The sequence below is a fragment of the Notolepis coatsorum genome (genome assembly GCF_963971535.1).
Source record: "Notolepis coatsorum genome assembly, contig: SCAFFOLD_190, whole genome shotgun sequence".
Classification (NCBI taxonomy): domain Eukaryota; kingdom Metazoa; phylum Chordata; class Actinopteri; order Aulopiformes; family Paralepididae; genus Notolepis; species Notolepis coatsorum.
In genome coordinates, this window is record NW_028170455.1 from 145,762 (window position 1) to 168,920 (window position 23,159).

Here is a 23,159-nt window from a genome sequence, read left to right on the forward strand (position 1 = left end):
TTGGAATCGGTTCCATTTCAACCTCTCGTCTTTTTTAGACGAATACAAATTCAGTTTGTGAATTCTTTAAGAATTCCCAAACTGTGATTTGGATGCGTCTCGTGGGTTGCGGTGTAACGGAGCTCCTCCCGGCAGGCGATGGTAATAATACGATCTCGTTGTCTGCTGGATTCACCTTTGCAGGTGAGAACTAGGTCTGTAGCAGAATGTGTCGCCTTTTATTACATGTGGAAGAAGTCTGAGCGTTATGATTTCTTTGCACAGCAAACCAGACTTGGGAAAAGGAAATACAACCTTCACCCCGGTGTCACGTAAGTTCTCTCTTCTGGACCATGTTTTGGGAATGTTGTAAATAACTTAAGTTATTACTGTGACGGTCAAATACATCGCCAATATTCTGTTGTTACAAGTATGGATGTTCGATATTGGCTTTTTTACCGATATCCGATATTGTCCAACTCTTAATTTCCGATACCGATATCAACCAATAGTGATATATGCAGGGTTCCCCCCCCCCCCAAAAAAAGGAATCATTTCAGGTCATTCACATTACATATCTCTTGTCGTGGAATTAACACAACATTATGCATACTTTTGACAATAAATAAAATAAGAATTTGTTCTTACTTGCTTGCCTGGGTAAATAAAGGTTAAATAAATGTAAACAACTTTTTAAACCTATACCGATCATTTCCGATATTACATTTTAATGCCAATATCGGCCGATCATATCGGTAGGCCGATAATATCGGACATCCCTAGTTACAAGGTTATGTTTTTGAGCCCCTTTGTTTGTTTGTCTGCCTGTTTGTTTGTCCGTATGTGAACAAGATATATAAAAAAATAAAATGATGTCTGGATTTGTTTTGCACATTCGTGACCCCAAGAGTAAGATGTGTGAAGTTCACCACATTGGATTTCCTGGCTTTTATTTATTTTTCATTGAATTTGTCTTCATACATAATTTTTTTTTTATCCATTTCTTCCCTACTCTTGCGTTGTTTTCCAGATTCTTTGAGTAGTTTGGCCTCACAACGGCACTATTCTCACAAAACTAAACCCATGAACTTTATCTCTTTGTGACATAATGCGTGATGGTATCCTACTGATGGTATCAATATATATCATTTTTAAGTTTGATGAGCCAAAATATATAACTCTCAGATCTAATGGAAAACATTCTTACCAACTAAAATGTTGATTGTTGAGCCTTGTTCTTCCAGTTATTGATGCTATAAACCAACTGACCAAGGTTTTATTTTTTTTGCTCTGCCATGATCATATTTTGTTCCAAATGAACATCATTCTTTTAGGTTGTGATGTATAAGTAAATGATGCTCAGTGCAACAAACACACTCAACTGGTGTTTTGAGTTGCAAGTTGACAACTGCATTATTCATTATAGTCATTATCTAACTATAAAGGAAGGAATCTCCGTCCTGTATGTGAAGCATTGCCCGAGGACCCTTTCATCTGACCCACGTCGCACCTCACGCACGTCTGGCAGAGGACCTAAGGGAGTGCAGTGTCTGGCAGAGGACCTAAGGGAGTGCAGTGTCCGTCAGAGGACCTAAGGGAGTGCAGTGTCTGTCAGATGACCTAAGGGAGTGCAGTGTCTGTCAGAGGACCTAAGGGAGTGCAGTGTCTGTCAGAGGACCTAAGGGAGTGCAGTGTCTGTCAGAGGACCTAAGGGAGTGCAGTGTCTGTCAGAGGACCTAAGGGAGTGCAGTGTCTGTCAGAGGACCTAAGGGAGTGCAGTGTCTGTCAGAGGACCTAAGGGAGTGCAGTGTCTGTCAGAGGACCTAAGGGAGTGCAGTGTCTGTCAGAGGACCTAAGGGACTGCAGTGTCGGTCAGAGGACCTAAGGGAGTGCAGTGTCTGTCAGAGGACCTAAGGGAGTGCAGTGTCGGTCAGAGGACCTAAGGGAGTGCAGTGTCTGTCAGAGGACCTAAGGGAGTGCAGTGTCTGTCAGAGGACCTAAGGGAGTGCAGTGTGAAGTGGATCAGGATACAGCCCTGACTGTATGTACTGTGTGTTACGTGAGGTGGCATGTAGCGGGCTGTGAGGTGGCATGTAGCGGGCTGTGAGGTGGCATGTAGCGGGCTGTGAGGTGGCATGTAGCGGGCTGTGAGGTGGCATGTAGCGGGCTGTGAGGTGGGGCTGGGTGAGGTGGGTGTAGCGGGCTGTGAGGTGGCATGTAGCGGGCTGTGAGGTGGGGCTGGGTGAGGTGGGTGTAGCGGGCTGTGAGGTGGCATGTAGCGGGCTGTGAGGTGGGTGTAGCGGGCTGTGAGGTGGGGCTGGGTGAGGTGGGTGTAGCGGGCTGTGAGGTGGGGCTGGGTGAGGTGGGTGTAGCGGGCTGTGAGGTGGGGCTGGGTGAGGTGGGTGTAGCGGGCTGTGAGGTGGGGCTGGGTGAGGTGGGTGTAGCGGGCTGTGAGGTGGCATGTAGCGGGCTGTGAGGTGGCATGTAGCGGGCTGTGAGGTGGGGCTGGGTGAGGTGGGTGTAGCGGGCTGTGAGGTGGCATGTAGCGGGCTGTGAGGTGGCATGTAGCGGGCTGTGAGGTGGGGCTGGGTGAGGTGGGTGTAGCGGGCTGTGAGGTGGCATGTAGCGGGCTGTGAGGTGGCATGTAGCGGGCTGTGAGGTGGGGCTGGGTGAGGTGGGTGTAGCGGGCTGTGAGGTGGGGCTGGGTGAGGTGGGTGTAGCGGGCTGTGAGGTGGCATGTAGCGGGCTGTGAGGTGGGTGTAGCGGGCTGTGAGGTGGGGCTGGGTGAGGTGGGTGTAGCGGGCTGTGAGGTGGGGCTGGGTGAGGTGGGTGTAGCGGGCTGTGAGGTGGGGCTGTGAGGTGGGGCTGGGTGAGGTGGGTGTAGCGGGCTGTGAGGTGGGGCTGTGAGGTGGGGCTGGGTGAGGTGGCGTGTAGCGGGCTGTGAGGTGGGGCTGTGAGGTGGGGCTGGGTGAGGTGGCGTGTAGCGGGCTGTGAGGTGGGGCTGGGTGAGGTGGGTGTAGCGGGCTGTGAGGTGGGGCTGGGTGAGGTGGGTGTAGCGGGCTGTGAGGTGGGGCTGGGTGAGGTGGGTGTAGCGGGCTGTGAGGTGGGGCTGGGTGAGGTGGGTGTAGCGGGCTGTGAGGTGGGGCTGGGTGAGGTGGCCTAAAAATAAAATCTCTGATTTTCCCACACCACATCCGATTTACGATTTTAATCGATTTTTTTCTCTTAACACATTGGTTGCCAGCCGGATATGACGATTTATCGCTTGGATGCCAGCACGTTAATCAATGGGAGGACGAGCACATTTGCGAGCGATTAAACTATATCTTAAATTATGGCTATGTGTCTAATACATCCGTCGCTTATCAATGACTTGCTTGCAGTCAACATGTACGAAACGGATTGTTTTTTCATCAGTACATTTCCGTTTTATACCGGTTTGAATAGGAGTATAGTTTCGGAGAGTTCTAGTCATTTCAGAGAAATTTCGCGAAAATAGCCATTTACTGGAATACACAAAACACGTCATTTTCCGGCTGATTTATGAATCGTTTTCAAATAAACGCTAGATTATCGAGAGTATTTGTGTTCTTATGCACGATACAAAAGCGGGCTGAAAAATAATTTATTCGTGCCGCGCTCAGCGCCTAACGCCACACACACACACGTTGTGAACGCTGTGAAAAACAACTAGGATTAACCCAAAACTGGTAACAGATCAGATGTTCTGCAAAAAGATTAATCCAATTCCTGATCGCCATTCCAAATATTGATTGCATTTCGGTTTATTGATCCAACGTTATAGTCCGAAACACATAATCCAAGCTGCACCCAGCCTCGCCAGTGAATCTGGTAACAGACACTGCTTGCCAGAGATGGGAAAACCCTGGACCGGAGTTTTTCTCTGATGCACCTTTTCACTCAATCCAATCCAATGATGTGCATTACCATCCGGGAGACGGAGAAAGCATTACCATCCTTTTCGAGCTCAGAGCCAGTCCCAATGATAACGTCAGGCTGGACGGATGAAAAATGAATGGATATCACTAATAAAAGAAATAACGATTAAATAACGAGAAATCTCGTTGTTGGCAACCAATGTGTTAAAAACTAGAAACGCCAAGGAAATCATTCAAATAAGCTTTGTTTTTATTTTACACAAAAGAATGATCAAACCAAAATGAATTTCCATATTGGAATTGAAGTGCAAATCTAACTTTCACCAAACATCACTTTTTGTAAAATAAAAGGTGACTCTTTTATCGATTTTTCATTTTTAAAGATCGTCCTAAATCATGAATTCTAATGAATGGATAAAATGGATGCATCGCCCCGCCCTACTGTGAGCTGGCGTGTTAACGGGCCGCATGCCGCTGTGTGTCTGCAGGGACTACATGGACCGTCTGCTGGACGAGACGGAGAGCGCGGCGTCCAGCAGGGCGGCGTCCCCCCCCCCGACCCCCTCCAACAGTAACACCAGCCACTCGGAGAGGGAGGACGGTCACAACGGTCAGTTTAAATCCACCCATTAAGAAGGAAAGAAATAACCTTTTACTATCGTGCACTTTGCTCAGGAATCTTCCGTGCCTATATTACTACCTATTGTGCTAATCTTTCTCTACTACTATGGCACCAAGTTCAAGTTTTTACTAGGGCTGTCTTAAATACTTCGAAACGTGGAGATTATCTGTGTTGAGAACAACAAGGACATGTGCAGCAGACATGTCGACGAAGAAGTCATCAGACGTGTGGTTACACTTTAAAATATGCAAAGACAATGCCCAAAAAGCCGAGTGCCAGATATGCCAGAAGAAAATGGCATATCACAACTCTACAACAACTTTGTCAAATCACCTAAAAAACGTAAGTATCGTTGTACACGACGGCGACGCCACACAAAACATTAATAAGGCTATGCCTATGCTGCTATGACTAATGTGTTACCAAGTTGGCTAATTTAATTGTAATCATCTGCTTTTGTAGGTGCATTGTCTGATAAATTAAATATAATATAATTGTTTGCTTGATAGACTAAGGTTGCAACATAATTATGTAATGTCATGTTGTTGGCTGTGAGAGCAGCCCCACTGCACCCAGGCAGCGCAGCCGAGTGAAACCTTGTTGGCTGTGTCACAGTCACAGGGGGGTTACTTAATTAATTAATCCAATCCACTTTATTTATAGAGCACATTTAAAAACAACAACGTTTACCAAAGTGCTGTACAAGTCCCACAACATAAGAAAAAACGAATAATAATAATAATTAATGTTTTTTTTATTTTATTTTTTCAAGCTTCGGATTAAAATCGAAGCTCGGCCCCGAAGCTTCGATTGCCAAAAAAAGCTTCGAAGGTCAGCCCTAGTTTTTAAATTCGAAGCTTCTATTGAAGTTTTTGAATGAAGCTTCGAATGTCTGTCGCCATAAAAAAAATATCATAAATCATTAAAAAATATCCTCAAACAAAATCCTCAATTTGAATAAAGTGATTAATCTGATCTGGTTATGTCTCTGTTGCTTATGTCTCTGTTGGTTATGTTGGTTATGTCTCTGTTGGTTATGTCTCTGTTGGTTATGTTTCTGTTGGTTATGTCTCTGTTGGTTATGTCTCTGTTGGTTATGTCTCTGTTGCTTATGTCTCTGTTGCTTATGTCTCTGTTGGTTATGTCTCTGTTGGTTATGTCTCTGTTGCTTATGTCTCTGTTGGTTATGTCTCTGTTGGTTATGTCTCTGTTGCTTATGTCTCTGTTGGTTATGTCTCTGTTGGTTATGTCTCTGTTGGTCATGTTGGTTATGTCTCTGTTGCTTATGTCTCTGTTGCTTATGTCTCTGTTGGTTATGTCTCTGTTGCTTATGTCTCTGTTGGTTATGTCTCTGTTGCTTATGTCTCTGTTGGTCATGTTGGTTATGTCTCTGTTGGTTATGTCTCTGTTGCTTATGTCTCTGTTGGTTATGTCTCTGTTGCTTATGTCTCTGTTGGTCATGTTGGTTATTATGTCTCTGTTGGTTATGTCTCTGTTGGTTATGTCTCTGTTGGTTATGTCTCTGTTGGTTATGTCTCTGTTGGTTATGTCTCTGTTGGTTATGTCTCTGTTGCAGGGCTCTACGCTAACCTTTTTCACTAGGGGCACAGGTGCTCCTAAATGAGAAAATGTAGGAGCACCCAAAAATATTTAGGAGCACAGTGAAAATATTTCAAGTAAAAGATTTTTAATTTTTTTTCAAAAATAAATGTATATTTGTACTGTGCGTGCATGTGTGTAAATTAGCCCTTGCTACAACCCTGCATGTTTACATTTTGTATTTTGTACTTTATGTTCATTAACATGTGCTGTCTCCTATCAAACTATCAAATCAAACTACTGCTACAAAAGTAACAGTCACTTAACTTTAGCTTTTGCCCCTTTTATGCATACAATGCCTATGTTTTGGCTGTGTTGCTCTTCTAGAGAAATAATCCTTTCAGGGTTGCCTATTGAAATACTGTACACCTCCAGTACAGAAACATTGTTTATGAGTTTGCGTGTCAGGTAGACCATTGATTGACAGTCGAGTCTGCCAATTACGTCACACCGCTTGCACTCCGGCCGTCCGGCGCTGCAGCTGGACCCTATTGCCCACCTCTGCTGTTCATAACGTTAGCCAAGTTAGCTGTACACACATTACACAGTGGGCCAGTGACTTTGGTGTAGGGGTGTAACAATGCATCGATCCTAAGGGGAAAATTCAACTGCATCGATTTGAAAATGTTAGAATCGATTATCGCAATTTGAATGTCTACACAGTGTTATGTTGTTATCATGTCCGTTACAGTCAACACAACGGCATACGCTACTGCATCAACGTTATGATTAACAAAGCCAGGCATTCGTTTTGTTGCATTAACGTTATATTACTATTTCTATCGCTAAATCTAGGTGTTCTAAAATATATTGCTATTGCTAAGACTAGAAGTTACATGTCTCGGGAAACTCTCGCATATCGCAATGGTGGCGTTTCAGGAAGTAAACAAGCCAAATGCTTTCTTTCTCATGAAACCAGTCACGTCACTCTACTGTGATTGGACCATTGGCTTGAGTGCAATGTGGGACTTGTAGTTTTTTAACGATTCTCACAGCGGATGAAAAAAAAGACGAGAGGCTGTAATCTGTACTCGCACAGCGTGCGCGTAATTTAGTTTTACGGTTCGCACACATATTTTTAGGGGCATATGCGAGCAATTTGGTCGCACTGTAGAGCCCTGTGTTGGTTATTTCTCTGTTGGTTATGTCTCTGTTGCTTATGTCTCTGTTGGTTATGTCTCTGTTGGTTATGTCTCTGTTGGTTATGTCTGTTGCTTATGTTGGTTATGTCTCTGTTGGTTATGTCTCTGTTGGTTATGTCTCTGTTGGTTATGTTGGTTATGTCTCTGTTGGTTATGTCTCTGTTTGTTATGTTGGTTATGTCTCTGTTGCTTATCTCCAGGGAACAAACTTAACTTTTTGACTTACCAGCCATTTGGCTGGTCGATTTTTAAAAGTACCAGCCGGGCAGATTTTTTACTAGCCAAAAATTATAAATAGCTTTTTAGTATATCGCCATGTGTTATTATTACATATAATACTCTCATATGCTATTTTCAATTAATATCATAAACAACATAAGGAATATTAGAATAATTTTGAGTGGACTGAAGGAATGAGTCAGCGTTATTAGTTTTAAATGCAAATAATTTATTGAAACATAGAAGTGGGGTCGGGACACACATTTTATTTCTATTTTTTTAACTGTTTTAACCATGTAGTGTAGCACTTTGGGATCCCAGTGAACAAAAAGTGCATTACAAATCCAATCTATTATTATTATTGTGTGGCTGGCGGACATCTGTGCTCTACTGAGTGCACCTTTCTAGTCTAGAGAGAGAGCGCTGATTCCCCGTAGCTGAACAGGGTTGCATTTTGTCAACACAAGTTGGAACCCTGGAGGAAGCGATATAAGGAAACGAATTGCTCCGCTAATCGCTCATGTTGACCCCGCCCCCAAGTCGCTCTCCGCTCGCTCACCGCTCACCTTGAATCGAGCGCTCCCCGCGGCACATCGCTTGGCAGATCTTTTATTTTTTTTGGAGCATAGTGTAAATTAGCTCAAACTACAACAGTCTACACCCCCTGGGCCCCTTAACAATTGTTTGTATTGAGCCGCATTGTAATTGTAGCCATTCTGCAATGTTAAATAACGTTGTTTATCCATTCACTAGCTCTATTAAGCGATGATAGCTAGCCTAGCCACAATGCTATGGTCGCTGCCATTAACGTTAGCACAACAACAACAATGGCGTCAACTTTTTCTAACAGTATGTGAGTGACAAAGCCTGAACAGGATATCACAGGTTCACCCTTCTCATTGGTTGAAAATGGCCTTCATGTTTGTACATCGCCATCTGTTGCTTTGGCATTGTACTACATGTATATTACGGAGGAGAAGCGGTAGATGCAGTGTATTTTGTTAGCCGCCAGGTGGCGGGGGCAGACCTTAAATTCTAATCGCCAAAGAATAAATCTACAAGCCAGTGGCGCTGGGCGTGTAACTATTTTGTACCCTGCTTATCTCTCTGTTGGTTATGTCTCTGTTGGTTATGTCTCTGTTGGTTATGTCTATGTTGGTTATGTCTCTGTTGGTTATGTCTCTGTTTGTTATGTTGGTTATGTCTCTGTTGGTTATGTCTCTGTTGGTTATGTCTCTGTTGCTTATGTCTCTGTTGGTTATGTCTCTGTTGGTTATGTCTCTGTTGGTTATGTTGGTTATGTCTCTGTTGGTTATGTTGGTTATGTCTCTGTTGGTTATGTCTCTGTTGCTTATGTCTCTGTTGGTTATGTCTCTGTTGGTTATGTCTCTGTTGGTTATGTCTCTGTTGGTTATGTCTCTGTTGGTTATGTCTCTTTTGGTTATGTCTCTGTTGGTTATGTCTCTGTTGGTTATGTCTCTTTTGGTTATGTCTCTGTTGGTTATGTCTCTGTTGGTTATGTCTCTGTTGGTTATGTCTCTGTTGGTTATGTCTCTGTTGGTTATGTCTCTGTTGGTTATGTCTCTGTTGGTTATGTCTCTTTTGGTTATGTCTCTGTTGGTTATGTCTCTGTTGCTTATGTCTCTGTTGGTTATGTCTCTGTTGGTTATGTCTCTGTTGGTTATGTCTCTGTTGGTTATGTCTCTTTTGGTTATGTCTCTGTTGGTTATGTCTCTGTTGCTTATGTCTCTGTTGCTTATGTCTCTGTTGCTTATGTCTCTGTTGGTTATGTCTCTTTTGGTTATGTCTCTGTTGGTTATGTCTCTGTTGCTTATGTCTCTTTTGGTTATGTCTCTGTTGGTTATGTCTCTGTTGGTTATGTCTCTGTTGCTTATGTGGATACAGTTCAGGCTGGCTTGACTAATATTCAGAACTCCCTGGAGATGTTGGGAGGTCAAGTCGAGTTAATTGAGGAGAGAGTCGGCAAGAACGAGAGTAATGTCGATAATCTACTTGTTCGGGTGAAAGTTCTAGAGGAACACAATGCTTACCTACGTGAGAAGACTGATGACCTGGAGAATCGTAGTCGTCAACTGAATCTTCGTGTCGTCGGAATCCCTGAGTCTGCTGAAGGCACCGATGTGATTGGGTTCATGTCCAAAATAATTCCATCGCTCCTGGGTCCGGATAACTTCCCCACCGCTCCAATCATTGAAAGAGCCCATCGCTCACCGACAAATCGTCAGAACGAGCGTGGCACGCCTAGGCCCATCATCATAAAGTTGCTCTACTTCCAGGACAAGGTGAAAATCCTTCGACTTGCCAGAGAGAGTAAGAGAGTGGAATTCAACGGGTCTCGTGTCTACTTCAACCCAGACCTCAGCGCAGACTTGGCGAGGCATCACAAGAGCTTTGCCACCATCAAACGCAAGCTCCGCGAACGTAAGATCAAGTACTTTGTTCGCTATCCATGTACATTGTGTGTCACCATTGATGGCAAAGAAGAAAGATTTAACTGTCCCAAGCTTGCTGAAAATGCCTTGATATCTTTACCGAACTCTCCAGAAGATATGCGGTACGAATGATGATGTTTATTATGACTGAGATAGTGCTCGGTAACTCTTCTTATGGTCCGAGCCGGCGTATTAATTAATTGACCGTGTCCTCTCTTCTTCTTAATTCTCCTTTGTTCCTTCATATGAAGTGATGCCTCTGCATTATGAGTTTTGTTCTATTTGTGCCATGTTTATGATTTGGTAATATGTGCTCAATGTTAGCGTGAGCCTACTACATGGCTTAATTAATGTTACATGCTGTTGTGTTTACATTCTGAATGTCGTAGCGTAAATGCGTCACTTCCGGTAGCGTCTACGTGCTTACGTCACGTTAATACCGTGACTAATTCATAGTAGAGATTTATCAGAATGAAAGATTTAAAGTCTTTGATGCCGCCTGTAAATATCAGGCTACAAATTTTCTTTTTTTCTTTTTCTTTCTGGCTTCATTAATGTTACATGCTGTTGTGTTTACATTCTGAATGCCGTAGCGTAAATGCGTCACTTCCGGTAGCGCCTATATGCGTACGTCACGTTAATACTGTGACTAATTCATAGTAGAGATTTATCAGAATGAAAGATTTAAAGTCTTTGATGCCGCCTGTAAATTTCAGGCTACAAACTTTCTTTTCTTTTTCTTTCTCTAAGAATACAGACAGAGCTTTGAGTTTATAGTGAATTCCCATAGACATGCCAGGTACTGCTGGGACATGCTGGGATTTAGTTTTGTGTTATGTATTTATGTTATATGTTGTGTGTGTGTGTACTTGAATGTATGTCGCTCTCCTGCTCCCTGCTCATTATCCATTGTTCCTCCTTGCACATGATTATATATCCCGTTGTTTTTGTTTCTTTTTCTTTTAATACAACTCTGGTATGATGAATACTTCTAAAGGTTTAAATGTTATTCACCTGAATATAAGGAGTCTGTACCCCAAAATCGATCTACTTAGAGCTTGGCTTGTCTACAATAATCCCAGTGTAATTACTGTGTCTGAGACATGGTTGCATAGTGCAATCTCTGACAATGAAGTTGAACTTGACAACTATGTTCTGTACAGAGCTGATAGGGGTACTAGAGGTGGAGGAGTGGCTACATATGTCAAATCAAATCTGACATCTGAGCTCCTCAGGCCAAGGGTAAACCCTATAAACTTTGAGTGTCTTTTTATAAAAATTTCTTTTCATGAAAATAAGCAGTTGACCATAGGAAATATTTATAGACCTCCTGATTCTCCCTCTGAATCTACAAATGATATATTATCCACCATTAACTCTTTAGATCGTCCAAATGAAATTATCTTGGGTGACTTTAACATCAACTGGCTAGATCGATCATCTAGTAATGCTCGAAACCTATTTGGCAGTGTCAATTTAACTCAACTCATTAGTGAGCCTACTAGAGTTGATACTAGATCCAAGTCCCTGCTAGATTGGATTCTCGTCTCACACCCGGACAGAATTTCAAACTCTGGTGTGTTACCTGATAGTTTCAGCGACCATTCTATCATCTTCTGCATTTGGAAGATAAAAGTTACCACGTCTACCACCAAAATGTATCAGGATAAGACAATGTAGGAATTTGAATATTGAGCACTTTATTCAAGATATAACATCTATAAATTGGGACAGGTTTAAATTGATTCCATTTGTTGAAGACGCATGGAATTTCTTCTACACTGAGCTTACTAATGTTATTGACCATCATGCTCCCTGGAAGATGCTCAAAGTAAAGGGTAGACACTTGCCCTGGATTAATAGTGAACTTATAAATCTGTATAAACAAAGAGATAAGGCTTGGGAAAAGCATCGTCTGACAAAGGATTCTGCCGACTTCATTGCATATAAACAAATACGGAACTTATGTACAACTAAAACAAGAAATGCTAAATCCAACTATTTCAAAGATTGTTTAAGCAATGAATTTAGCAATCCAAAACAGTTTTGGAAGAGAATCAACAGCATTACTAAGAAGTCATCTATAAATCCCACTCATATTAGAATTAATAATGAAGTTGTCAATGATCCCTCCTCAATTGCACTTGCCTTTAATCAGCACTTTAATTCTGTCTGCAGACTCAAATTTAATGACTCTTCATATTCCGATGTGCCTCTTAATAACACCAGATGCAACAGCTCTTTTTCCTTTAGAAGTATTCGTCCGCTTGATGTTCAGAAGATCATTGATGAATTAAGATTGGGTACTAGCTGTGGTTCAGATGGGATGGAGATCAAATTCATCAAACTTGCATCTCATGTATTGTCATATCCTTTGTCTGATTTATTTAATTTATCTTTAACAACTAATGAAACTCCATTAAGCTGGAAATGTGCAAAAGTCATTCCATTGCATAAAGGTGGTGATCCTTCTGATCTCAATAATTATAGACCAATTTTAATTATTAATAGTATAGCAAAAGTATTTGAAAAACTAATTTTTAATCAATTATCCCATTATGTTAATGATTCTCATATTTTATCACCATGCCAATCTGGTTTCAGGCCAAACTACTCCACAACTACAGCCCTTCTGAAGTTGACCAATGATGTTCACTCAGCAATGGACAATAACATGGTTACTGGTGCAATATTTATAGATCTCACAAAGGCTTTTGATTTGGTTGATCATTATCTTCTTCTTGACAAACTGTGTGCTATTGGTGTCTCTAATAATTCTTTACTTTGGTTCAATTCCTATCTCCACCAGAGACGTCAGTGTGTATCATATCAGGGTAAACAGTCTGATTTTTTGATTATGGATAAAGGTGTTCCTCAAGGATCATCTTTAGGACCATTATTATTTTCTATATTTGTTAATGATCTCACCCTGATACCATCTGACTGTCTTACTCAATTGTATGCTGACGATACAGTGATTTATTCTTCTAAGTCTGATATTCAACAAATTCAGTACTCTTTACAGACTCATTTTGATGCTGTCCAGAAATGGTTATCTATTAACAAACTTTTATTAAATAAGAAGAAGTCCTATAGTATGCTGTTTGGTACTAGATCAAATCTGGTGCAAATATCAAATCAGTTGTCGATTAAGTTTTTAGATGATGCTCCTCTTGAAAATGTTGATGAATATAAGTATCTGGGTCTTTGGCTTGATTCTCAACTCACCTTCAAGTCACATATTGATGCTGTGATGAAGAAAACAAATTGTAGCCTGAGAATATTGTATCGTTCTATTAACTTTTTCTCTTCAGGTTAGGAAAAGAATCATTATACAGCTGGTACTTCCAATAATGGATTACGCAGACATAGTCTATCAAAACACCACACTAACAAATCTCCGTCCTTTAAATGTTACTTATAATAGTGTTTGCAGATTTATATTGAGGTGTCCTTATAGAACCCATCACTGTCTTATGTTTGAGTTGTTAAACTGGCTTTCTCCCCAATTCAGAAGACATTTTCATTGGTTGCTTTTTGTTTACAAATGTATTTACTTTAATTATCCCCCCTATCTAAAGCAGTTCTTAACACCATATACAGTAGCTCAACTTATAATTTAAGACACACGGATCTTCCTTTCTTTAGTATACCTCGAACCATCAAAGCTATCGGTCGACTTGCCTTTAAATATAAAGCACCAGCTGATTGGAACAAACTGCCTAGTTCACTCAGATCTCTTACTTCTTACAGGTTATTCAAGATATCTTTGTTCACTCATCTACAGACTACTTGCACTTGTTATTGATTTACTGTGTTACGGCTTAAATGTCGTTTTCAGATCAAATTATAATTTTGTTTGTGTTTTATAAGGGAACATATATATATATATTGGTGATCCTCTTGGGAGGAATCAGTGTGGATTGTGGGAGTGAGCTTGGGAGAGCGTCTGTCAGTGTATAAGTGCATTTGTTGTCTTGTTTTTTGTTTTGTTATGTATTGTATTGTATGTTTTGTATCCTATGTTAAGGACCCCCTCGAAAACGAGATAGCATATCTCAAGGGGTTTATCCTTCAAATAAATTTCAAATTTCAAATTATGTCTCTGTTGGTTATGTCTCTGTTGGTTATGTCTCTGTTGGTTATGTCTCTGTTGGTTATGTTTCTGTTGGTTATGTCGACTCACTTCCCACCCCTCTGTTCCCCCAGGTTTAGCGGGCCACAGCTCCGGCCCAGTAGAGGGCGCCCACTCGTCGAATGAAGTCAAAACGGAAGCGGCGGTCCAGTCCAACGGTCCCTCCCACCACCCGCTAACGGACACCCCTCCCCCCCCCACCTCGGCCTCGGACAATGACTCCAACAACGGCTGCGGCGGCCAGCCGCCACGGCGCGCGCCCCCCCCCGCTCACGACCGCAACGGTTCCCTGGAGCCTCCGCTGCTGCCGGAGCGCGGGGGGGCGGCGGTGTCGGTGGCGTACGACAGACCGGCCAAGAGCTGCCGCACGGAGGCGGAGGCGCCGGGACAGAGCGAGCTGGACGCCCCCAGAACACAGGAGAACTGAGCGCACCCACAGGACCGGAGCGAGGAGGCGGAGCTCTAGTAGCTTCACCCACAGGACCGGAGCGAGGAGGCGGAGCTCTAGTAGCTTCACCCACAGGACCGGAGCGAGGAGGCGGAGCTCTAGTAGCTTCACCCACAGGACCGGAGCGAGGAGGCGGAGCTCTAGTAGCTTCACCCACAGGACCGGAGCGAGGAGGCGGAGCTCTAGTAGCTTCACCCACAGGACCGGAGCGAGGAGGCGGAGCTCTAGTAGCTTCACCCACAGGACCGGAGCGAGGAGGCGGAGCTCTAGTAGCTTCACCCACAGGACCGGAGCGAGGAGGCGGAGCTCTAGTAGCTTCACCCACAGGACCGGAGCGAGGAGGCGGAGCCTTGAACTCACTCCACCGCTGAGGGTCAGTTAGTGAAGGTCGCCTCGGAGAGAAACCATGAACTAGAACCCTGCTCCAGCACTAGGTCCCGCCCCCCCACTTGACTGACTGCCCTCTGGTCCAGTTAACCTCTGCTCCAGCACTAGGTCCCACCCCCCCACTTGACTGACAGCCCTCCGGTCCAGTTAACCTCTGCTCCAGCACTAGGTCCCGCCCCCCCACTTGACTGACTGCCCTCCGGTCCAGTTAACCTCTGCTCCAGCACACTAGGTCCCGCCCCCCCACTTGACTGACTGCCCTCCGGTCCAGTTAACCTCTGCTCCAGCACTAGGTCCCGCCCCCCCACTTGACTGACTGCCCTCCGGTCCAGTTACCCTCTGCTCCAGCACACTAGGTCCCGCCCCCCCACTTGACTGACTGCCCTCCGGTCCAGTTACCCTCTGCTCCAGCACTAGGTCCCGCCCCCCCACTGACTGACTGCCCTCTGGTCCAGTTACCCTCTGCTCCAGCACACTAGGTCCCGCCCCCCCACTGACTGACTGCCCTCTGGTCCAGTTAACCTCTGCTCCAGCACACTAGGTCCCGCCCCCCCACTGACTGACTGCCCTCCGGTCCAGTTAACCTCTGCTCCAGCACACTAGGTCCCGCCCCCCCACTGACTGACTGCCCTCTGGTCCAGTTACCCTCTGCTCCAGCACACTAGGTCCCGCCCCCCCACTTGACTGACTGCCCTCTGGTCCAGTTACCCTCTGCTCCAGCACACTAGGTCCCGCCCCCCCACTTGACTGACTGCCCTCCGGTCCAGTTAACCTCTGCTCCAGCACTAGGTCCCGCCCCCCCACTTGACTGACAGCCCTCTGGTCCAGTTACCCTCTGCTCCAGCACTAGGTCCCACCCCCCCACTTGACTGACAGCCCTCCGGTCCAGTTAACCTCTGCTCCAGCACTAGGTCCCGCCCCCCCACTTGACTGACTGCCCTCCGGTCCAGTTAACCTCTGCTCCAGCACACTAGGTCCCGCCCCCCCACTTGACTGACTGCCCTCCGGTCCAGTTACCCTCTGCTCCAGCACTAGGTCCCGCCCCCCCACTGACTGACTGCCCTCTGGTCCAGTTACCCTCTGCTCCAGCACACTAGGTCCCGCCCCCCCACTGACTGACTGCCCTCCGGTCCAGTTACCCTCTGCTCCAGCACACTAGGTCCCGCCCCCCCACTTGACTGACTGCCCTCCGGTCCAGTTACCCTCTGCTCCAGCACACTAGGTCCCGCCCCCCCACTTGACTGACTGCCCTCCGGTCCAGTTAACCTCTGCTCCAGCACTAGGTCCCGCCCCCCCACTTGACTGACAGCCCTCTGGTCCAGTTACCCTCTGCTCCAGCACTAGGTCCCACCCCCCCACTTGACTGACAGCCCTCCGGTCCAGTTACCCTCTGCTCCAGCACACTAGGTCCCGCCCACTGACTGACTGACAGCCCTCTGGTCCAGTTACCCTCTGCTCCAGCACACTAGGTCCCGCCCACTGACTGACTGACAGCCCTCTGGTCCAGTTACCCTCTGCTCCAGCACACTAGGTCCCGCCCACTGACTGACTGACAGCCCTCCGGTCCAGTTACCCTCTGCTCCAGCACTAGGTCCCGCCCCCCACTTGACTGACTGCCCTCTGGTCCAGTTAACCTCTGCTCCAGCACACTAGGTCCCGCCCACTGACTGACTGACAGCCCTCTGGTCCAGTTACCCTCTGCTCCAGCACACTAGGTCCCGCCCACTGACTGACTGACAGCCCTCCGGTCCAGTTAACCTCTGCTCCAGCACTAGGTCCCGCCCACTGACTGACTGACAGCCCTCCGGTCCAGGTAAACAGCACACATCCAAAGCTCCGCCCTTCACTACGATCCTCCTCATATTCTGACACCAGTTTTTCTTTATTCCCGTCTCTTTTTTTTGGAGACCGATCTCTACATTTTTACAAAGATTTTTTTCCTCTTCTCCTATTTGTATTATTAGTCTATTAGAAGAAAAACTCAAATTGCCTGTGATATTTTTTTACGCGAGAGATATTTATATATTTTTTAAAAAAGGAAAACATTTACTATGATGTGGTATAATGCTGTCCAAGCCATTTGAAACCTAGGAAACAGGAGTTGTGGTTGAAAAGGATTATATTAAAGGGTCAACAAGAGGCTAACGTCAGGCGCGGCTGGCTGCTCACTGCAGCTGCACTTTCATCTGGTTTTTCTTTTATTAATATGGTAAAAGCAACCCGGTAACATTACCCCCCCCCATTCCCACCCCGGTAACATTACCCCCCACCCCCCATCTCACCTACTAACATTACCCCCCCACTCCCAAACCCCCTCCCCCCACTCCCACCCCATCTCTGGCCACATGGCTCTTGTTTAACACATTGGTTGCCAGCCGGATATGACGATTTATCGCTTGGATGCCAGCACGTTAATCAATGCGAGGATGAGCACATTTGCGAGCGATTAAACTATATCTTAAATTATGTCTAATGCACCCGTCGCTTATCAATGACTTGCTTGCAGTCAACATGTACGAAACGGATTGTTTTTTCATCAGTACATTTCCGTTTTATACCGTTTTGAATAAGAGTATAGTTTTGAAGATTTCTAGTGATTCCAGAAAAATCCGCGAAAATAGCTCTTTACTGAAATACACAAAACATGTTGTAATTTTTCGGCCTATTTATGAATAGTTTTCAAATAAACGCTAGATTATCGATAGTATATGTGTACTTATGCACGCTAGAGAAGCGGGCTGAAAAATCTATTATCCATGACCTGGTCAGCGCTAACGTTACGCACACACATACACACGTTGTGACCGCTGTGAAAAACAACTCTGATTAACCCAAAACTGGTAAAATAGATTCCTTACCTCAGATCAGATGTTCTGCAAAAAGATTAATCCAATTCCTGATCGCCATTCCAAATATTGATCGCGTTTATTGATCCAACGTTATAGTCTGAAATGCATGATCCAAGCTGCTTCCAGCCTCGCTGTGTATCTGGTAACACGACACTGCTTTCCAGAGGTGGGGAAACCCTGGGGCGGAGTTTCTTTCTGATGCATTTTCCCATCGACTCCAATCCAATGATGTGCATTACCATCCGGGAGACGATAGAGGGCGGTATTTGCCCTTTTCGAGCTCAGAGCCATTCACAATGATACTGTCAGGCTGGATGGATGAAAAATGCATGGATATCACTAACAAAAGAAATAACGATTAAATAACGAGAAAACTCGTCGTTGGCAACCAATGTGTTAATGAGGGAGGGAGGGGGTTAAAAATGAACTAATGGGGGTGTGTTGCCCCCCAGGTTTGTTTGTGTGAAGCAGCTGACATTGGTGATGTCCTGTATTTATAACTCATTGGTTGGAAGACGGCTGTATTTTTGAATTTTCTCAGTTTTGTCTCCTTGTTTATTAATATACTAGAGCGAACGTCTGTGGTTTTTCATGTAAAAATGTTTGTATAGATTTCTTATCCTGTGCAGTTGGCTACACTTTTTTGATAACCGTCGTTCATCTCTGTATTTGACGGCCTCCTTTGTAAAAAGCTTCTGTTGGAGAAAAGAAACAGCTCTGTCCTCGTCGCCGGGATAATAAGACGGCAGTCATTCCTTTCCTCTGCTAACCTGCGACTCACATTCCTGTTTCACACCTTGCTGGAATATATTTGCTGCGAAAATAAAAAATAAATTTCAAAAATTCTTTGTGTATAGAAAAAGCCTGACAGAATTGCGTGCTGCTTGCCTTTTTTTGTTATGGGGTCAAGTGAGTTTAGTTTGACCTTGGTAATGTTTCCGGGTAAAGAATTCCCATTGAACACTGTAGAGACCACTTTGTATCAAGGGGTGTAGTTTTAACCCTTTCACTGCCACACTACAGAAGGTTATCACACTAGACGGTCTGTAGTGATAGTAAAGGGTTAACCTGTAGTGTGGCAGTGAAAGGGTTAAATATCTTTATTTTTATTTGTTTTGCATTATACTCCAGCTTTGAACTTACATTCACAAAATTGTTTCAATGAACAGTTTGTTTCTAGCGCCTCAAATGACGTTGATTGTTGATTCATGTAGTTCTTTTTTTCACAACTTTTTTGACAAAATGTGTTGTAAAGTTTTTCTCCAAAAAGTGACAACATGGTAAAAAAAAGTATTATACCGAGAATGGCTGTGAATGGAATATTGTTATATTTAATAAATGTAATTCACAAAATTCACTTGGTGGTTTCACATTTTCAGATACCAAACAGGAGGCATATAGATAGTAACAGGAATTTTATTAAGAGAATAATCTTAATGTTTTATTTAAACAAACAAATTAAAATGTTTCATGAAGAAATATCTGTTACAGGCAAGTTCAGGCACTTTTATTTACATTATGTAATCAAATCAAATCAAATCAAATTTATTTATAGGGCCCGACAACACACGTTAATGTCCCCATGGGCCGTACAGGTCTTCTTTAAACAAGTCAAGAAGACAACATAACAATAAGTCAAGAACAGAACAAGAACACCATAGGGTCCAAACATTTTTTAGATGAATGCAAATAAATGAAAGAATGCAAGCACTCCCAGACATACCCCACGCGAAGGTAAGGAAAAACTCACTAAAACCTAACAATAGGGAAAAAAAGCTCCACAGGCAATGTGGAGGAGAGAAACCTTAGAAGGGCCGTTCAAGGGGGGATCTCCCTTCTTAGATGTCGGTGATAGTAGTGTTGCAGACGGACAGTTGGTAAGCATGCACTCATGTGTGTGGTGAAACACAGATGAGTGCATGCAATAGCAACTGTACATTTTGAAAAATTAAAGATAGAGCTAATAGCGATAGCAACTGAACATTTTGAAAGATTAAAGATAGAGTTGATAGCGGATCTATTTGAGGCACAGGGGCGGCGCAAGAGGGTCACGTCCTCCCCGTCTTAGTCACGGGACATTCAACACTCCGGTCGTTGCTCAGGGACAGCCGGAGACAGGGGGAAGGGGGGTGGCGCAGAGAGGGTCGCGAACTCCCCGACATCATCGCGGGACATCCGGCACTCCGGTCACCACTACGAGACCTCCGAAGACAGGGGGGCACGCAGAGGGGGTCGCAATCTCCCGGCCTTCGTCACGGGACGTCCAACACTCCGGTCAACACTCCAGGACAGCAAGTCATAGGGAGACGGGGAGATTACCTTAGTTGATTACCTTGCCTGATTGAAAAAGAAATCATATATTTATATACACAGTAGTTTTGTATGATGTAGAAAACACTAATAAAGTAAGCAATAGAAATACATTTAAGATATTAAACGGTACAACATTTTCCAAAGATGTGCTGAACCGCTGGCTTCAATAGTCCTCAGGATGCGGCCGGTGTCCTGGTGGCGCTCGGGTTCATGACTCCTCTGTCAAACAAGGCAACGTTTCAGAAACTTGTATTTACACATGACCCCCTGGACGCGTGAACATTTAAGGCAACCAACTTGTGTTCAGCGTTTCTCTGATTGAGAGGCGCTCGTTGTGTTGTTGGTTAATGAGGCTCCCCAGGTGCTCTGAGAGGTGCTCGTTGTGTTGGTTAATGAGGCTCCCCAGGTGCTCTGAGAGGTGCTTGTTGTGTTGTTGGTTAATGAGGCTCCCCAGGTGCTCTGAGAGGTGCTCGTTGTGTTGGTTAATGAGGCTCCCCAGGTGCTCTGAGAGGTGCTCGTTGTGTTGTTGGTTAATGAGGCTCCCCAGGTGCTCTGAGAGGTGCTCGTTGTGTTGTTGGTTAATGAGGCTCCCCAGGTGCTCTGAGAGGTGCTCGTTGTGTTGGTTAATGAGGCTCCCCAGGTGCTCTGAGAGGTGCTCGTTGTGTTGTTGGTTAATGAGGCTCCCCAGGTGCTCTGAGAGGTGCTCGTTGTGTTGTTGGTTAATGAGGCTCCCCAGGTGCTCTGAGAGGTGCTCGTTGTGTTGGTTAATGAGGCTCCCCAGGTGCTCTGAGAGGTGCTCGTTGTGTTGGTTAATGAGGCTCCCCAGGTGCTCTGAGAGGTGCTCGTTGTGTTGGTTAATGAGGCTCCCCAGGTGCTCTGAGAGGTGCTCGTTGTGTTGTTGGTTAATGAGGCTCCCCAGGTGCTCTGAGAGGTGCTCGTTGTGTTGTTGGTTAATGAGGCTCCCCAGGTGCTCTGAGAGGTGCTCGTTGTGTTGGTTAATGAGGCTCCCCAGGTGCTCTGAGAGGTGCTCGTTGTGTTGTTGGTTAATGAGGCTCCCCAGGTGCTCTGAGAGGCGCTCGTTGTGTTGGTTAATGAGGCTCCCCAGGTGCTCTGAGAGGTGCTCGTTGTGTTGTTGGTTAATGAGGCTCCCCAGGTGCTTTGAGAGGTGCTCGTTGTGTTGTTGGTTAATGAGGCTCCCCAGGTGCTCTGAGAGGTGCTCGTTGTGTTGTTGGTTAATGAGGCTCCCCAGGTGCTCTGAGAGGTGCTCGTTGTGTTGGTTAATGAGGCTCCCCAGGTGCTCTGAGAGGTGCTCGTTGTGTTGGTTAATGAGGCTCCCCAGGTGCTCTGAGAGGTGCTCGTTGTGTTGGTTAATGAGGCTCCCCAGGTGCTCTGAGAGGTGCTCGTTGTGTTGGTTAATGAGGCTCCCCAGGTGCTCTGAGAGGTGCTCGTTGTGTTGGTTAATGAGGCTCCCCAGGTGCTCTGAGAGGTGCTTGTTGTGTTGTTGGTTAATGAGGCTCCCCAGGTGCTCTGAGAGGTGCTCGTTGTGTTGGTTAATGAGGCTCCCCAGGTGCTCTGAGAGGTGCTCGTTGTGTTGTTGGTTAATGAGGCTCCCCAGGTGCTCTGAGAGGCGCTCGTTGTGTTGTTGGTTAATGAGGCTCCCCAGGTGCTCTGAGAGGTGCTCGTTGTGTTGTTGGTTAATGAGGCTCCCCAGGTGCTCTGAGAGGTGCTCGTTGTGTTGTTGGTTAATGAGGCTCCCCAGGTGCTCTGAGAGGTGCTCGTTGTGTTGTTGGTTAATGAGGCTCCCCAGGTGCTCTGAGAGGCGCTCGTTGTGTTGGTTAATGAGGCTCCCCAGGTGCTCTGAGAGGTGCTCGTTGTGTTGTTGGTTAATGAGGCTCCCCAGGTGCTCTGAGAGGTGCTCGTTGTGTTGGTTAATGAGGCTCCCCAGGTGCTCTGAGAGGTGCTTGTTGTGTTGTTGGTTAATGAGGCTCCCCAGGTGCTCTGAGAGGTGCTCGTTGTGTTGTTGGTTAATGAGGCTCCCCAGGTGCTCTGAGAGGTGCTCGTTGTGTTGTTGGTTAATGAGGCTCCCCAGGTGCTCTGAGAGGTGCTCATTGTGTTGTTGGTTAATGAGGCTCCCCAGGTGCTCTGAGAGGCGCTCGTTGTGTTGTTGGTTAATGAGGCTCCCCAGGTGCTCTGAGAGGTGCTCGTTGTGTTGTTGGTTAATGAGGCTCCCCAGGTGCTCTGAGAGGTGCTCGTTGTGTTGTTGGTTAATGAGGCTCCCCAGGTGCTCTGAGAGGTGCTCGTTGTGTTGGTTAATGAGGCTCCCCAGGTGCTCTGAGAGGTGCTCGTTGTGTTGTTGGTTAATGAGGCTCCCCAGGTGCTCTGAGAGGTGCTCGTTGTGTTGGTTAATGAGGCTCCCCAGGTGCTCTGAGAGGTGCTCGTTGTGTTGGTTAATGAGGCTCCCCAGGTGCTCTGAGAGGTGCTCGTTGTGTTGTTGGTTAATGAGGCTCCCCAGGTGCTCTGAGAGGTGCTCGTTGTGTTGTTGGTTAATGAGGCTCCCCAGGTGCTCTGAGAGGCGCTCGTTGTGTTGTTGGTTAATGAGGCTCCCCAGGTGCTCTGAGAGGTGCTCGTTGTGTTGTTGGTTAATGAGGCTCCCCAGGTGCTCTGAGAGGTGCTCGTTGTGTTGTTGGTTAATGAGGCTCCCCAGGTGCTCTGAGAGGTGCTCGTTGTGTTGGTTAATGAGGCTCCCCAGGTGCTCTGAGAGGCGCTCGTTGTGTTGTTGGTTAATGAGGCTCCCCAGGTGCTCTGAGAGGCGCTTGTTGTGTTGTTGGTTAATGAGGCTCCCCAGGTGCTCTGAGAGGCGCTCGTTGTGTTGTTGGTTAATGAGGCTCCCCAGGTGCTCTGAGAGGTGCTCGTTGTGTTGTTGGTTAATGAGGCTCCCCAGGTGCTCTGAGAGGTGCTCGTTGTGTTGTTGGTTAATGAGGCTCCCCAGGTGCTCTGAGAGGTGCTCGTTGTGTTGGTTAATGAGGCTCCCCAGGTGCTCTGAGAGGTGCTCGTTGTGTTGTTGGTTAATGAGGCTCCCCAGGTGCTCTGAGAGGTGCTCGTTGTGTTGTTGGT

The 23,159-nt window shown here is 45.6% G+C and overlaps 1 protein-coding gene across 2 annotated transcripts in view; it reads left to right on the forward strand.

Moving 5' to 3' along the window:
• The window catches only part of mier1b (mesoderm induction early response 1b, transcriptional regulator), a 55,588-nt gene extending 40,531 nt beyond the window's left edge, over positions 1-15,057 (forward strand). The window contains exons 10-12 of one of the 2 annotated variants that reach the window (XM_084339391.1): positions 184-311; positions 4,367-4,488; positions 14,123-15,057. In XM_084339391.1, the coding sequence (XP_084195517.1) occupies positions 184-311; positions 4,367-4,488; positions 14,123-14,475 (603 nt within the window). In that variant the 3' untranslated portion in view covers positions 14,476-15,057. The remainder of the gene's footprint in view (positions 1-183; positions 312-4,366; positions 4,489-14,122) is intronic. The other variant, XM_084339392.1, reaches the window with a different exon arrangement.
• The last annotated feature ends 8,102 nt before the right edge of the window (positions 15,058-23,159 follow it).